We start from the raw sequence: 18,268 nt of genomic DNA on the forward strand, positions 1-18,268 counted from the left end.
GAGTTGATAGATGAAGGAAGGGCTGTAGGTGTCATATACATGGACTTTAGTAAGGCGTTTGATAAGATTCCCCATGGTAAACTAATAGAGAAAGTGAAGTCACATGGCATGCAGGGTGTTCTAGCTAGGTGGATAAAGAACTGGTTGAGCAATAGGAGACAGAGAGTAGTTGAAGGGAGTTTCTCAAAATGGAGAAAGGTGACCAGTGGTGTTCCACAGGGATCAGTGCTGGGGCCACTGTTGTTTGTGATATACATAAATGATCTGGAAGAGGGCACTGTTGATCTGATCAGTAAGTTTGGAGATGACACAAAGATTGGTGGAGTAGCAGAAAGCATAGGGGACTACCAAAGAATACAGGAGAATATAGATAGACTGGAGAGTTGGGCGGAGAGCGGCAGATGCAGTTCAATCCAGGCAAAAGTGAGGTGATGCATTTTGGGAAGAATAATTTGAGCTAACTATACTTTAAATGGAAGAGCCTTGGAAAAGGTTGATGAGCAGAGAGATCTGGGAATTCAGATCCATTGTACACTGAAGGTGGCTGCACAGATGGATAAAGTGGTCAAGAAGGGCATATGGTATATGCTTGCCTTCATCGGATGGGGTATTGAATATAAGTATTTAGAATACTGCGTACAGTTCTGTTCGCCTCATTACCAAAAGGACGTGGACGCTTTGGAGAGGGTGCAGAGAAGGTTTACGAGAATGTTGCTTGGTATTGAAAGTGCTAACTATGAAGAGAGGTTGAGTAGGTTAGGTTTGTTTTCATTAGAAAAAAGGAAATTGAGGGGGGACCTAATTGAGGTCTATAAAATCATGAAGGGTATAGATAGGGTAGATAGAGATAAGCTTTTTCCCAGGGTGAAGGATTCAATAACAACAGGTTATGCGTTCAAGGTGAGAGGTGAAAGGTTTAAGGGGATAAACGCAGCAAGTACTTTACACAGAGGGTGGTAGGTGCCTGGAACTCATTGCCAACAGAGGTAGTAGAGGTAGGCACAGCAAATTCATTTAAGGTGCGTCTGGACAGATGTATGAGTAGGTGGGGAGCAGAGGGATACAGATGCTTTAAGAATTAGGCAATAGGTTTAGACGGTGGATTTGGATTAGCTCAGGCTTAGAGGGCCAAAGGGCCTGTTCCTGGGCTGTAAATTTTCTTTGTTCTTTATAATGTGTCTAGTCCTGCTAGAATTTTATAGGTTTCTGTCAGATCATCCACCCCTCAACTATACTCTTCTCAACTCCAGTGACTACAATCCTAACCAACTCAATCTCTCCTCTTACATCAGTCCTGGAATCAATTTGGTAAATGTTCCCTGCACTCCTTCTATAGCAGGAACCTCCTTCCTCAGAAAAGGACAAAAACTGCACACAATATTCCAGGTGTGGCCTCACCAATGCCCTATACAATAACAACAAGACATCCTTGCTCCTATACTTGAATTTTTCACTACGAAGGCAGACATACAGTTTGCCTTCTTTACTGCCTGCTGCAAGTAATTCACAACTTGAGTTTAAGTTTTTTTAAAAAAATTTATACACACAGAGATAACACAAATGACATTAGGCATGAGCATATGGCTGGTGAAGGGAAACAAAAAGCCAGAGATGCACAGTTCTAACATCGATTTGGATGTCTATGAGTGGTTTTCTTTCGGTTCCTTTTGATTCTTCGAGTATGTGGTGTGGATACAGCAATTCTCAATTTTTCATTCACTGGTTGAAGATTTCCCATTTCAGTATCACTGAACATGTTTTTACACCTTTTTCTTTCAGCAAGAGAATGTGCAGCAAGAGTAGTTTACAGAGAAATTGAGAGTGAGGACAGCTGTTGAAAGATTTCCTGTTCCTTCTCCACACAAGTGGGAGATAGTGTGTTTTGGGTGCTTTCTGGATGTTTCTACTACATTGCAGAATATATCAAGCCAATAGATCAAGCATTCTCCTTCACTAGCATTATTTGAGTACATTGAAGATACTACACACTGATTTCTAGTAAAATTGCAACAGCTTCTCTCTGTTTTCTTGGTCCAAAGCAGTACCTTTTCCATTTTTAGTCCAGTTAAAAGTTTCATTTTTTGGAATCACCATTTTAATAAGTATTACTAGCCTTCAGTGAAAGCATGATTCATTTATTCCTACTTACCTTCTACTTGGACTAACTATCTCTCTAAATAAGCCTAGAGATGCAGTACTATGTGTACTGCTTGATCCCAAGGATAGTATTCTCCCCTACGTGGTCCACAACTAAGAACATTTTCTCTTTCATACACAATTTTGTTAACTTTTTTTTGTCATTTTCTTTAGCGTCAAAAATACTAGTCTACTTTCATCACCGCTTGGCTGGAATTCTGCAGTGTGCTCCTCACTTACCTCCTTTCTTCTATCAATGATATAATGACACTCAAAGCTCTGGCCTGTAAAGAAACTTGCATTCCCAAGGTTCTAAGATCCTGCTTAGCTTCTAAGTTCAGTGCATCTGAAAGAATGAACTAAAATGCTTTATATTCAGGATTCCCATAATGTTATCTCCAATGTCTGCAATCACCCTTGTAGTATATGTACAACTTTCTGTAGCTTCAGGTTCTCTGATGCTGGTCTGTCTTTCAGTTTCTGTCCTCTCTGCTTCATTGCTACTAGCTGCTCTTTCCTCTGTTTCCACTCTAGAACTTTCACTCAACATTATTACCACCTTCTTCGCTTTCAATGACTGCTAAAGATACTCCTTGATTCTCATTCGTTCTTCCCATTTGCTTTGTGAATTCTCTACCACTTTGAAAAGTATTCACCGCATGTGTGCAGTCGGTGCTAATGAAATGTTATGATAACCTTTCATTCCCTACCTTGCAGTAAACCAATCAGCTAACAAGAAAAAACCCTGTGGTCCGATAAATGTCAGGACTTTTATTATTACAGATGTATTAATTATAAAAAGCACTGGTGAGTTTATTATGGTACAGATTTTATCCAAAATTCAGAACAGTGTAGACAGTCATTAGAGTACAACAATATCAAATTGTGAATTATTATTAGCTGTTGATAAATTTCTGAAATTTACAGAATGCTGCCATTACACTACACCTATCGTATTTACATAGTTATCCCATGGGTCAGCAGACTTCACATTGAGTTGAACTACATGATAATTCTACACGTGTTAACTAAGCAACAAATAGTGTGCTTGGAAAGTTTTAAAGCATTCAGAGTGAGTGTAGATGCATAAATGGCAGTATTAGAAGCTGCATTTGCAAAGCTGATTTGTCAGGAGTTTCAGTGTTGTATTATTAAAAAATGTTACAGTGCAAAGTAGTCCAAACTAGACTCTTTATAATAGAATTCTTCTGCAGGTTGCATCCAAACAGCAGAAATGTGGATTTAAACAATGTGTTGCATAGATAGGTAAGTATAAACTTCAATTTGTCACTATTATCAGCACTTAGTCTCAACATTTCTAGCTGAATAACACGCAATTATCATGTTGTAAAGCTTTTTTTTATAACTCTATTTGATACTATACAGACCTGATGTTGTTTATATATTTCAACAAGCACTTTGCAATTGAAATAGCACAGGTCAAAGACCAAATAATTTAATTAGTGATGGTACAAATTAATCTAGAAGTTGAGGTAAGTTCTATTATGGTAAGTACACTAGTTCTAGATGACAATAAACTATAATACAAAAAGTCGACCGGAAGTTTAACAATGAATAAATTAGTTTTGTCATTTATATATATTCAGTGTTCTTCATAACCAGTTTTTTTAAAAAAAAGTATAAGTCACCATTGCCAACACTTTCAATGTACTAGTATAAAATACCAAAACCTACACTGCATCACCAAACCAAGCAGAGTACACAGCAAAACTTCATTTACTTAAATACAATGATGGCTGGTCAAAATAGATTTTATATTAATATACAGTTTTTTTTTCAAAATTATATTACAACAAAATATCTTTTAAAAAGCACATTAGTCCAGTGCCATTCCTTAGTCTTTTTGTTTTAGAGGAGTTCTAGATTTGTTCAGTACAGCAGCATTGGTTCGTAAAGTTACATCTTTGTAAAATAACAGTTTATCTTACGGCATAGTCGTTATCAGTTAAAAATCTGCAGCATTTCCAAGATAATTTACAATGTTTAAAACTTACAGTTGTAATTCAAAGGGAAAACTATTCACAACTAGTGTTATTGTGTATGTTCCAGTTAAATTGTAGGTCTATTATGAATATTAGATCCAGTTGATATTCGTTGTAGATCAGTGTTTTCCTTCAATTGTAAAGATAATTTTCTTCAAAATTTAAAGCTCAACATGAACACAAAAGAAAGCATTCATGTTGGTCTAGAGTCACTGAAAACTTTTAATTCTGTCCAAAAAAAAAGTCCTTGTCACCTTTAAAATGCACAATTGAGAGAGCACAGCTATGGGGGTTGTAACATTGAGTTCTGAATAATCTTAGAATTCCTACAGTGTGGAAACAGGCCATTTGGCCCAACAAGTCCACACCGACCCTCTGAAGAATAACCTTCCCAGATCCATTCCCCTACCTTATCATTATATATAAGCATATACTAACATACGTAAGTATGTTCTACTATTTTATTTTTAAACTGATTTGTCACCAATAATACCTTAGTCATTTACTACTGAGTATTTCGGATGAGTTGTTAAAATAATCAATTGGGTTAGATGCTACACACATTATAGGGAAGCAGTAAAAATACCTTAAAATTATGATATAAAAGTGGCACTTAGATTTTTAATTTTGCTTCAAATTTGATTTTTTTTAAAAATCATGGTTCTTCCCAAAACTGACTTGTTGCACACCAGAATACTTAAAATAGCTCACTTCTAGAGAAGACACTCAACTTCAGAGTAAAACATCAGTTCCCCGAAAATGTAAAATCCAAAAGACAACATCGAACAGAGCTTTCTGTAAGTATTTCTTTGTCTAGCTGATAATTCTGTTCCACTTCATGTGAAAATAGGAGTATTGATAATATACACATTCTGAATACAAGGCTACATTTTTCAAAGTAGAGAAATCAATTCAAGAGGCATTCAAAGAAGAAGGCAACTTATGTTAGGATGAGATATGAAGGCTCAGTTAGGGCACTTGAGAATTACAACTTAGCAAGGAAAGACCTAAAAAGACAGCTAAGAAGAGCCAGGAGGGGACATGAGAAGTCTTGGCAGATAGGATCAAGGAAAACCCTAAAGCTTTCTATAGGTATATCAGGAATAAAAGAATGACTAGAGAAAGATTAGGGCCAATCAAAGACAGCAGTGGGAACTTGTGCATGAAATCAGAGGAGATAGGGGAAGCTTAAATGAATATTCACACCGGAAAAAAACAACGTTGTTGAGGTGAATATGGAGATACAGGCTACTAGACTAGATGGGATTGAGGTTCACGAGGAGGAAGTATTAGCTATTCTGGGAAGAGTGAAAATAGGTAAGTCTCCTGGACCAGATGGGATTTATCATAGGATTCTCTGGGAAGCCAGGGAGGAGATTGCAGAGTCTTTGGCTTTGATCTTTATGTCATCATTGTCTACAGGAATAGTGCCAGAAGACTGGAGGATAGCAAATGTTGTTCAAGAAGGGGAGTGGAGACAACCTTGGTAGTTGTAGACCAGTGAGCCTTACTTTGGTTGTGGGTAAAGTGTTGGAGAAGGTTATAAAAGAGAGATAGGATTTATAATAATTTCGAGGAGAATAGGTTGCTTAGGGATAGTCAACATGGTTTTGAGCAGGGTAGATAGTGCCTCACAAACCTTGAGTTCTTTCTTTGAGAAGGTGACCAAACAGGAGGATGAGGGTAAAGCGGTTGATGTTGTGTATATGGATTTCAGTTAAGCATTTGGTAAGATTCCCCATGGTAGGCTATTGCAGAAAATACAGGCATGGGATTGAATGTAATTTAGCAGTTTGGATCAGAAATTGGCTACCTGTAAGAAGACAGAGGGTGGTGCTTGATGGGAAATGTTCACCCTGGAGTTCAGTTATTGCTGGTGCACCGCAAGGACCTGTTTTGGGGCCAGTGCTGCTTGTCATTTTTAAAAATGACCTAGATGAGGGCATAGAAGGATGGGTTAGTAAATTTGTGCATGACACGAAGGTCGGTGAAGATGTGGATAGTGCCGAAGGATGTTGCAGGTTAAAGAGAAACATAGATAAGCTGCAGTACTGGGCTGAGAGGTGCCAAATGGAGCTTAATGCAGAAAAGTGAGAGGTGATTCATTTTTAAAGGAGTAACAGGAATAAAGAGTACGAGGCTAATGATAACATTCTTGTTAATATAGATTGAGCAGAAAGATCTCAATGTCCTTGTATACAGATCCCTGAAAATGTCCAGCCAGGCTGATAGGGTTGTTAAGAAGACAGTGTGATAGCTTTTATTGGTAGAGGGATTGAGTTTCAGAGCCATGAGGTCATGCTGCAGCTGTACAAAACTCTGGTGTGGCTGCACTTGGAGTATCGTGGACAGTTTTGGTCACCGCATTATAGGAAGGATGTGGAAAGTTCAGAGGAGATTTACTAGGACGTTGCCTGGTATGGAGGGAAGGTCGTATGAGGAAAGGCTGAGGGGCTTGAGGCTGTTTTCATTAGATAGAAGGACATTGAAAAGTGACTTAACTGAGACATAAAAGATAATCATAGGGTGGACAGCGAGAGCCTTTTTTCTTAGATTGTGATGGCTAGCACGAGGGGACATAGCTTTAAATTGAGGGGTGGTAGATATAGGACAAATGTCAGAGGTAGTCTCTTTAATCAGAGAGGATTAGGGGCATGGAACACACTGCCTGGAACAGAAGTAGTCTTGCCAACTTTAAGGGCATTTAAATGGTCATTGGATAAACATATGGATGGAAAATGGAGTAGCGTTGGATAGAAGGGCTTCAGATTGGTTCCACAGGTTGGCACAACATCGAGGCCTGAAGGGCCTACTGTGCTGTAATGTTCTATGTTCTATGTTCTATCTTATTTCTGCCATAATAAATAACTAACTTTTCCCAATTCTCAAGCTTTCTGGAGGATTAAATTTATCAGAAGTGTGTAACCACAACTTGTAGATTAAAAATTCAAGTAGTAAGAAAGGCTGGGATCTTTTGGAGCAGACCTTGATATAATTGCCAACTAATAGCTTTGTATTATATAGGCATTCCTTACATACGCTTGTATGTATTAGTTGTAATGGCTCGTTTTCAGTATGTTAGGAGGTAGTAGATTTATTGCCAATGATACTAGCAGTAACTATCTTGTTAAAGTTCAAACTATCCCTTATTGTGGTGTCATCAAATGTATATCTTACAACTCCATTGGAATTTATTCTTTGCATTGACTGATCTGTATTAGGTGCTGAAAGTCGGCCAAGTTCTCAAGTTCAGCTTTGCTCCAATTAGCTATCTCACTCAACTTTAATTTTTATTTGAGATATAGTCCTTAATTAGTATGAGTCAGGACTTCCACCTGTCCTCAAATGGAGTCCAGCAGCTCTGTGCCACACCAGGATTGGTGGCAACTACCAGTGCCATAGAAGGCCTGACAAAATCAAACCAGGAATACCCCCACATTCAGCTAATTACAGGATCTTGCTATGGTTGATAGGCCCTCCCAAAGATGGCAGGGATGCTTTTTAGGACAGGGCATGGGGATAGGTGAACATGGGGAGACAAAAAGCATGGTCTGGGAATGAGGCAATCACCCACTACTTGTCATTGACCAGCTGCCTTCAGGGTTAAACAAGGCAGGCTACATGTTTGCAGCAGGCCTAGGCTGCCTTTAAATCTTTGTGGCAACAGGTTGAGGCCCTTAAATGGAATTTAGTCACTTAAGGCCCCAATTGGGCCATGGGCCAAGGATGGTGGGCAGGCAGGCAATGAAATTAAAGATTTACCTGCTCTCCTGCCTGCCATTGGATAATCTATAAGAGACAGCCGAATGTGCGATAGGTTGTCAATGGTTTGGTAAAATCCCCCCAATTTTATAAGAACGTGGAATTGCTCAGAAACAACATGACCACGACCAACGAATTTCCTGCTAGTCCTGTCAAACAATGCTATGATTAGTCTACAACTCCAACATCAAGCAATTTCTGTCAATTAATATAAAACAGATCCAAAAATTAAATGGAAACAACTGTGCCTTTGAAAATCATAGCTCAAGTCTTATAAAAACAAATCTTCTTCATTGTTGTTAACACAAATTAGAGGAAATGTTGATTTCAAGCAGGTATTAGCCAAAGACATGCAGCACATTCGCTCCAGTTCTCTTCTTTCAGCATGTTCCAAAACCAAGCCAAAGTTACTGCAATTAAACTGGCATCTCAATCAATGAACAAGAGGCAGCTTTGCCTTAACAAATGGCGTGGTGATAAGACTTCTTTGAGACTGGAGGTCATGGGCGTACTTTGCTTACTCTGCAATCGTAGGAGGGCCTCTCCTACTCAAGAGTCCTGAAGATCTACTGAGACATTCTTGCACCGTATGTTTGTTCGTGATTCCGCAAATCTGAAATAAAAAACAAAGTATTTGTCAGGGAATTTCCTCCATTGCAAGGAGATGCCCACAATTTCCCAAGCATTAGAATTAATTAATATTCTTTAACATGTTAGATTGCATCCTAAAGTCACATACGTTAAATAAATCACTGAAATTAAACATAGTTATATTAATTTAAACTAACAAATGAACAAATTCACATTTACACAGCATCTTCCTCAGGATGTCCCAGTGCACTTCCAAGTCAAACATGTCTTTTGTGTTTAATTTAATGTAAGAACTTCCATAGCCAATTTTCACACCACGGATCCACAAGCATACCCAGATAGTCTATTCTTTAAGGAAAAGCTATGTTCTAGACTCCACTGTTCTTCTGTAAATAGTGTGGGATATTTTTATAACCACGAAAGTCAGCAGATATGGCCTAAGTTCAAAGGAATCCACAAATCCCTGAAGGCAGCAGGGTAGCTAAGATAACACTTGCCTGCATCAGTCAAGGCATACATATTATAAGAGCACAGAGGTTATGTTGGAGCTCCACAGGACTTAAGTTAGGTCACAGTTAGAGTACTGCATGCAGTTCTCGTCATCACTCTATAGGAAGGATGTGATTGCATAAGTGGGGATGTAAAGGCGATTCACCAGGATGCTGCCTGGGATGTAGCATGTCAGAGAAACTGGATAACCTTGGCTTATTTTCTTTGGAGCTAAGGGGGTTGAAGGGGGACCTGATAGAGGTGTACAAGAGTATGAGTGTCATGGACAAGATGACAAAAAGGATCTATTTTCCTTAGTTGAAGACTTGATAACAAGGGAGCAAACTTTTAAGTCAGCATCTTGCCTGAAGACAGCACCCCTGGTAATGCAGCACTCCCTCATCCTGCGCTGAAGTGTTAACTTAGACTTTACGCTCAGATCTCTGGAGTGAGACTACAGTCCACATCCTACTGTTTCAGAAGCAACAGCATTACCACCAAGCATACAGCTACCTGAACCAAATCTAACAATTTGGGTTTCAGTTGTACTTCTTTTAGCTTATATGGTCAACATTCTCAATCCCTATTCTCAGCAAGGTGACAGCTTCCAAGGCAATGTGACTCAGAAGATCAGTGCTACAGTTTCACTGGCCCTCACTTCCAATGGGTACATCATTTTGCACCGTCACTTATTTATCTTCAATCATTAAGTCATACAATTCAGCATAAGTAACTTCCTACTTTACATCACCATTTCCTTTACCAACATCAAGATTCTTTGGGACACAAACTAGTATCAGCCTTGAGATTATGTCCTCTGGTCCTAGACTCTTCCACAAACTTTCCATATCTAGCTAAAAATCACACAACACCAGGTTATAGTCCAACAGGTTTAATTGGAAGCACACTAGCTTTTGGAGCGTCACTCTTTAATCAGGTGATATCACCTGATGAAGGAATGACGCTTCGAAAGCTAGTGTGCTTCCGATTAAACCTGTTGGACTATAACCTGGTGTTGTGATTTTTAACTTGTACACCCCAGTCCAACACCAGCATCTTCAAATCATGAATTCATATCTACTCCATGAAGCCCCCTAAGAATCCTGTATATTTCAATTAGCTCATTTCTCATTCTTCTCAACCTCTCTTCATAAGAAAATTTCTCCATATCTGGGATCAACTCAGCGAACCGTCTCTGGATTGCCTCCAACATTAGTATATCTTTCCTCATGTAATGGGATCAGAACGGTTTATCATTTTCTAGCTGTGCCCTAACCAGTGCTTTGTATAGTTTTAGCAAGATTTTAATACTCCATTCCTTTGAAATGGAGGACAACATTCTATTTGCCTTCCCTGTCAGGCTGCATGTTAACTTTGTGATTTACGTAGGAGGATTCCAGATCTGCTCCAGTTATCTCCAGTTACCTTCAATAATATTCAGCTTCACGATTCTTCCAATCATTGGGCATAACCTTATATTTTCCACATTATACTTTTCCTCTGCTTTTGCCCAACTACCTAACCTGTCTATCCCTCTCTGCAGACTGAGTCATCCCCACCACTTGACTTCCCATCTAGACTTGTATCATCCATAGACTTGGCTACAGTATATTCACGTGCCTCAAGTCAATATATATCATAAATGATTGTGGCCCCAACACCGATCCCTGTTGCATTCTATTTACAGGTTGCCATCCTAAAAATGCCCCTCTTATCCCAACTCTCTGACCTCTACTAACTATCTAATCCTCTATTCATGCTAATATACTACCTCTAACATCATGAGCTCTTATTTTAAGCTCCCTACGTGAAGTAAAAAGCGGACTCACCATAGCCCTACCTGATCATGGGGCTGCTCTCTCAAATGTTGGTGCTTTACCCTGGAGGGTCAACACAGCTTAGACGAGGGGAGAGGTTGAGAAGTAACCTCAGCCAGTGCAGTAATTGAACCCACCATTTTGGCATCAATCTACATTGCAAATCAGCCATCCATCCAACTGAGGTAACCTGCTCCTTCATACCTTGTGAATTCAAATTCAAATATATATCTACAGCTTCCCCTTTATCTATCCTGTTTGTTAGCCCCTCAAAGAGCTGCAATACATTTGTCAGGCATGAGTTCCCCTTCATAAAGCCTTGCTGATGCGGTTTGATTTCTAAATACTCTTATTCCAACCTTTACAATAGCCTTTAACATTTTTGCTTTGTCTCCTTCCTTTTTTAATAGGAGTGTTACATTGATAGTTTTGCAATCCTCTTGAACTTTTTCCAAATCTGAGGATTCAGGGAAGATTACTAGCAGTGCAGCCACTATCTCTGTACCTATTTCTTTAATATCCAGTCCAGGGGATTTATTAGCATTTAGTCCCATTAGTTCCCCTGGAACATTTTCATTATTGAAATTATACTATTTACTTTTCTCCAATTTTTGCCTTTTGATTATAGGCTGCATCCCTGGTTGGATCAATGACAATATTGCTCAAGGAAGCTGTGAATTCTTCTTCATAGCTAGTTCTGGCAATTTGACCTTCCTAATCTACATGAAGATTAAAGCTATTCATGATTAATGTTGCTTTTTTGCATGCACTTAATATCTCCTGATTTATTCTCTATTCGCATATTTTGATAGAAAATTTTGGAAAGGTGATTAAGCTCCTGTGATAGATTACCAGTACAACTGTTCAGTGTGGAGCTCAGCTGTGCTGAGTCAGGCAATCTCTTTTACAAATGTGTTACATTTGAACTTGGTGGCTTTGGGCTGAGGCTAGGAAATTCCATTGTAATCTGATTCCTTATTACTGTTCAGTGCTAAAAAGTGCATGTTTATATAAGTTGGGTTAGGATGCAATCAACCTCAGTGATGATGCATCTGGGGTCTAAATGCCTGCTGACAATTAATCACTTTTTTTGTTCATACACTAAAATCTATCACATAAATGATGCACCACAGTTTCACTGGGAAGAAATGAAATTTTGTTATATGTTGAAAAATCATTAAATTTTATCAATAGAAAATACCATATGTTGGAGTAAGCTATGCAAACTGTTCACACAGTATAGCGTACAAATACTTTACAAATGTTCCTGATTTCTCTCTCGAAATTTCGAGCAAAACTACATTTTATGGTTGACAGCATAATGTTTTGATGGGGTTTCTGCACAGGCTCAACAAGAGCAAAGTGGCTTGTTTCACTTACATCAAATTTCATGTACAGGAAGAGAAATTGACATTAAAAAGCCAAGGATCAAACACCATCATTACACTGCCAGCAAAAAGATTGGCAGTTTGCAACATCAGACTAAAATGCAAGACCTGTACAACAGAAAGTACAGCAATACAATCCACTAGGGGACAGCAAATATCAATACACCACAAGCATTGATGTTTTGTTTTTCATATGTGGTTTTTGTAGCTACAAGTTAGTGCAGGTGACAATAAAGCAAACTCTGGATCAGCATCAATGAACTGACATCAGTTAGAGCAGGACATGTGTTTAGAAGGACTATGTAGCAATCCCAACCCAGAAGCATCAAGTTCACAGCTACTTTAAATTTTTATACCTCTACCTCATTTTAAGGAGCAGGGACCAGCAACCTCCCAACCCTCAAACCATAAATATATCTGGGATGTATCTGATCCCATTTTCTCCACAGCACAGCTGTTCACATTCATCCCTGGTGACGTGGACCAGCAGCAGGGCAATGGGATTCTTCAACATTGCTGCCTTCCCCAGCTGCAGGGTGCTAGTGAGTATACCGCGATTGCTTTACGAGTCCCCTATCACACCATCCTGCAGAGTTTGTCAAAGAAATGGCTTTCATTCTATCAATATTCAAATTGTGAGAGACCATCAATACTACATCCTGAAGTTATGTGCCTAATATCCTGGAAGCTGCCATGACTCTTACACAACAGGCAACTCTCAGTTTCACATCTCCTTCCCAGGTTTGAAAGTCACTATCCCTCCAAACACATTCCATGACACCTTCATTAAGTTCTTAAACTGGCACAGAATGAAAATACAATGCTTTTTACACTTTCACTGGGGCCTTAGTGAAATAGACCACAGACCTGCATAAGATGAGGTTTTAATGCCAAGATCATTCTGGAGCAGCCTTGCAGTGTAGCCTAGAAAGGATGTGCACATTATTATGGCATGCTGTGCCCTTCACAATCAAAGCTGACACAGAAGAGGTAGAGAGAACTAGGGAGAATGTCCTGAATGCAGGCAAAAATAGGAAATTAATAACAAACTTCTGAGGATGAAGATCAGGCTGAGGATAATGACATTGACCAAGGCTGCCACCCAAGGCAGCATCATAGAGCATAAGAAGCCAGAGTTATCTGCTTTCGGGTTAAACAAACTGAGTGTGGAATCTGTTTAAGATTAAGATTATGCTGCTTATATAGCAAGTATACCATCCTCAGAGTAAAGAAAGTGAAGGTCAGAGTAAATGCACTATTATCCATCCAATCAGATAACATCTTTCATATGATCTCATTTTCAAGTATCTACACTTTGCTGCTTTTGCCTAATGATCAATAGAGCACATAGTCAGTGAGAGAACACATGAACATCGCATGTCTCCAATGCTCCCTGGCTCTTAAGGCTTAAGTCGATTTCATAATGCTGTGAATTAAGGTCTCTCATGAAGAACATCTGGTTGGCAGGAGTCCCACTTCAGCATCTCTGACTACTGATGCTCTGAAGTAAATGGTTTGTGAGAGGTGAACAATGCTCAACCTGTATGATGCTATTCGTACACTTCCTGATGAAGGGCTCCGGCCCGAAATGTCGATTCTCCTGCTCCTTGGATGCTGCCTGACTTGCTGTGCTTTTCCAGCAACACACTCTTTACTCTGATCTCCAGCATCTGCAGACCTTTCTTTCTCATAGAAACATGGAAACTGAAACACAGGAAGAGTGGGCAACTAACCTTCCATGCCTGCACCGCCATTTGATATGATCATGGTTGATCATCCAATTCCTGCCCTTCCCCTTTGATCCCTTTCGCCCTAAGAATTATATCAACCTCCTCTGAAAACATTTAATGCTTTTACATTTACAACTGTGTTCTCCTCATCTCAGTCTTAAATGGCCTACTATTCTTCCTGAGACTGTGATCCCTGATTCTGGGCTCCTGTGTCTACTCCGTCTAGTCCTGTTTGAATTTTATAGGTTTGTTGGAGATTCTACTCCCCCACCCACCCAGTGTAGTCCGATCGAAGGTCTGTACAATTGTGGCAAAACATCTCTGCTTATATACTCAAATCCTCATGCGATGAAGGCCAACATACTATTTGCCTTATTCACCCCTTGCTGTACCTGCATGCTTACTTTCTACAACTGGTTTACAAGGACATCCAGATCTTATTACAGCTCCCCCTTTCCCAATAATCTGCCTTCCTGTTTTTGCTAAAGTGAATAGCCTCACGTTTATTCACATTATACTTCATCAGCCATGCACTTGTCAATGAGACAGAGATATACAGCATGAAAACAGACCTGTCAGTCCAACGTGTCCATGCCAACCAGATATTAGATTAGATTAGATTACTTACAGTGTGGAAACAGGCCCTTCGGCCCAACAAGTCCACACCGACCCGCCGAAGCGCAACCCACCCAGACCCATTTCCCTACATTTACCCTTTCACCTAACACTACAGGCAATTTAGCATGGCCAATTCATCTAACCTGCACATTTTTAGACTGTGGGAGGAAACTGGAGCACCTGGAGGAAGTCCACGCAGACATGTAGAGAATGTGCAAACTCCACACAGTCAGTTGCCTAAATAAATCTAGTCCCATTTGCCAGCATTTGGCCCATATCCCTCTAACCTTCCAGCATTTGCAGTTGTGTTTCTTTTAGTGACTCTGCCAAATCCTGTCAAACAATGAGGCAACAACACTGTGCCACCTGCTATCATATGTTCCTCTTCTTCCTGTCTCCCACTATGTCTAGGTGTCGCTGGCCTGATCTCTGCAATGGGGTGGATCAAGCCTGCACTGTAGTTGGCCTTCTTGGTGTAGAAGACTGGTTAGCTATCCCTGAGTGCAATAGGGCCTAGAAGGGTCAGAACTTCTGGGAACCTTCTGTATAGCTGCAGACTAACCTTTCTTAGCTTAGACTTCTGGATTGTGACAGGCCAGAAGAATTGAAGGGATCAAGCTCTTCTAAAGTGCCCTCACTGACCTCTTGGATCAACAATAATGCTGGATGACAATGAGATAGCGATGGAGTGAAGATCAATATGCAGATCTGGCAGACTCTGAGTGTGCTGCTACACCAAAGCAACACCGTGGCAGTGAAACAGGTCAACACTGCAGATAAGTACTGTGGACCCCTACTGCAGTACCATTGTTCTAGAAAAGTGGCAGAGATAAACCAGGGAACTACAGACCAGTGTGTCTAACATCAGTAGTAAGAGAGCTATGGGAAGAAATTCTGACAAACAGAAATAATTTCCACTTGGAGAAGCAAAGAGGACTTTATCAGAAGGAGGTTATGTCGAGCAGACTTGGTTGAATTTTCAGGCTTGATTGAATACATGTATGAGGGTAGTGAATTTGATACAGTCCAGAGAATATTTGCCAGGATGTTATTGGGCTGGAGCAATTCAGCCATGAACAATACCTAGAGAAATGGGATCATTTTTCTTAGAGCAGAAAAGGCAAAGAGAGAGGTGATTGAGTGTACAAAATTAAGAAGGACGCAGGCAGGGTAGGTAGGAAGAAACTTTCTCCCTTAATACAGGGATCAATAACCAGGACTACATATAATTAAAGTAAAGAGCAGCAGATATAGAGTAGATTTTCATCCAGAAGGTGGTGGGTATCTGAAACTTCCCATCTGAAAGGCTGGTAGAAAGGAAACAAGATTTAAATAGTATTTAGATAATCAAGTGAAATTCCATAGCATACAAGGCCAAGGGCCAACTGTTTCATAATGGAACTAGAGTAGGTAGGTTTTGTTAACTGGGTAGATCATAATGGGCCGGCCTCTTTCCATACAGCATAACTGTATGGCTCTTTAAGATGTGCCAAGTGCACAAGTAGGAAGTCCAGGAGACAGGAAGGATTGGTTCGTAGCTTGGGAGGCTGAGGTGGGCGAGAGCCATTGAGCAGAGATGGTGCATGCAATAGTCCAGGATACTTAATGTGTGCAGCAGAGAGTGAGTGGTGGCCTGGACTGAGTGGAGTGGAGTGGAGAGGAGAGAGCCAGTGTGAGGTTGAGAGCGCATGACAGGGAACAAATGAAATAGCAGACAGAAGATGGTAGCTCTTAGCCATGCATTAGTGTAGCATATTATCAACCAGCCTCACTGAGGTGGTTGCAGTCATTGATATCATATCCATACCTTCCTGCAGTAGTCAGCTGGAAAACAAAAGATTGCTGTCATCTCTACTATCCTGTCCACGAACAAGTCCTGGTCCCTGTCTGCAAAGCAAGCTTTTCTTTCTGTGCTAGGGGCGAGGGGCAGTCCTGACTTGCAACATCTCGATGTGCAGCTGCAATTTAAAAATGGCACCACTAAAATGGCATGAACACCAGATGTTACTGGTAATGGTAAGCATGTTGGTGTCTCTTGGCATGTGATTGCACAGAAAGGGTATCAAAGAGCCCGGTTGTATGATCAATGAGGTGAAGAGCAGAAGATTACCGAAGAGGAGACATTCTGGTCCATATCAAACTGGGTTTAATGAATCTCACTCGACAAACCATGCTAACTGAAAATCTGTCCATTATGTCTGGGCAGCTATTTAAGGCTGCTCTTGAATTCAAACAAGTGTGGAGACATAAAACTTTACTGTCTATTTACATCAACAAAATGTTGTGTTTTACAGTTGTCATTAATACAGTCTACAGTATACACCGCCGACTGCCAAAATAAACTTCATAGCCAGTCCCTGCCTATTGCCATTTCCAGGTCACTGATTTCATCTGTTGTTATCCCGGAATAAATTCTGGTAACTACATGAAGGGTTTCAGTCAATATCCCATTATAAATCAGCTGGAACAGATGGCCTTCCTCCCAGGTCGATGGCATTGGTTCTAAGTAATTGGAAAATATGGGATTGTTTACTAGTTTGGGAGGATGAAGTGGGCGAGAGCCTTTTTGAGTGGAGATGACGCATGAAGTGGTCCTGAAGACAATTGCATGCGTCATATACAAGTAACCGGACATTCTGCCAAATCAAGAAAATCTTTTCAATTTAAAACAGCCTAGGCAGACTGCTGCATCATAATTCAACGACTGAAAAGAGAGAGCTAGTGTGATTTTTGGATCCTCTGAGAGAGGCAGATGAGCTGGGACCCAATTGCATGTCTGTTATTATAATACTTTGGTGATTTTAATCAGATGCTTCTAGTCTTTAGAAATTTGATATGCATTAAATACATACAATAAATGTATGATGTGTTTGTGCGTCTTTTCATTGCTAAAAAGGAACAAATACTACCATACCAGAACTGTCATTACCAGTTGAGATTCTTGGTTCAGATCTTCGGGTTAGTCTCAATGCCCATATATTGATGAAGCAACATCTACCTCAGCAATGCATTACTGACCTGGCCCAGTTTGCTGAGGTGCAACCATTTAAATGGCTTTGAAAGACTGCCTGAACTGTCCCTGTGATTTGCCAGCCTGGCTATAGCTTGCACCATTCTGCAACACACACACTTTTATCATGTAATTTGAAGACACTTTGAGAGTCTGAGTTCAAGACTGTTCAAGGAAAAGCCAAAGTCAAGAACTTGCTTTAAGTTTGGATTTCAAAGTAACATTACATTAAATATTACTAGACATGGTAATCATTGATATACCAGGTTCTGACTTGCAGTTACATTATGATTGGCAAACCTATCTTCCTTGTGTATTAATGCTGTCAAGACACACAAACATTCTGGCGTATCTAGCACTGCCCACCTTGCTATCCATGCTTCAGGGTCCTGAATCCCTTATATAACACCCCTCCCTGGACTATTTTCCCTTTGTTATTAACAATGGAATAACATTGCTTTATATTCTCAAATGAGTTAATTATAGATTACTCCTTTTCACAAGATGTACTCTTTATTTTGTCGTTATCTCACCCACCCACCATTTGTCAATCTCTGTTGCTCACTAAATCCACATGTTCAGCTGTTAAACAGAAGGTTGGTAGTTTTGAGATTGCCCAGGGACAACAACTATATTATTTAGGGACATCAGTTGAAGGTAAAGGGGGAAGTTTAAAGTAGCTGAATAGGGCAAGTTCTTTTACACAGAAGGTTGTAAGCGCCTG

At 40.0% G+C, this 18,268-nt stretch overlaps 1 protein-coding gene across 4 annotated transcripts in view; it reads right to left on the minus strand.

The window, feature by feature from the left end:
- Positions 1 to 6,798: 6,798 nt before the first annotated feature.
- Positions 6,799 to 18,268, minus strand: part of LOC122543767 (low density lipoprotein receptor adapter protein 1-B-like) — a 99,736-nt gene continuing 88,266 nt past the window's right edge. For 2 of the 4 annotated variants that reach the window (XM_043682530.1, XM_043682523.1), the window contains one exon: positions 6,799 to 8,514. In XM_043682530.1, the coding sequence (XP_043538465.1) occupies positions 8,451 to 8,514 (64 nt within the window). In that variant the 3' untranslated portion in view covers positions 6,799 to 8,450. The remainder of the gene's footprint in view (positions 8,515 to 18,268) is intronic. The other 2 variants (XM_043682545.1, XR_006310132.1) reach the window with 2 other exon arrangements.

This window comes from Chiloscyllium plagiosum, chromosome 3 (assembly GCF_004010195.1).
Source record: "Chiloscyllium plagiosum isolate BGI_BamShark_2017 chromosome 3, ASM401019v2, whole genome shotgun sequence".
In the NCBI taxonomy this organism is placed as follows: domain Eukaryota; kingdom Metazoa; phylum Chordata; class Chondrichthyes; order Orectolobiformes; family Hemiscylliidae; genus Chiloscyllium; species Chiloscyllium plagiosum.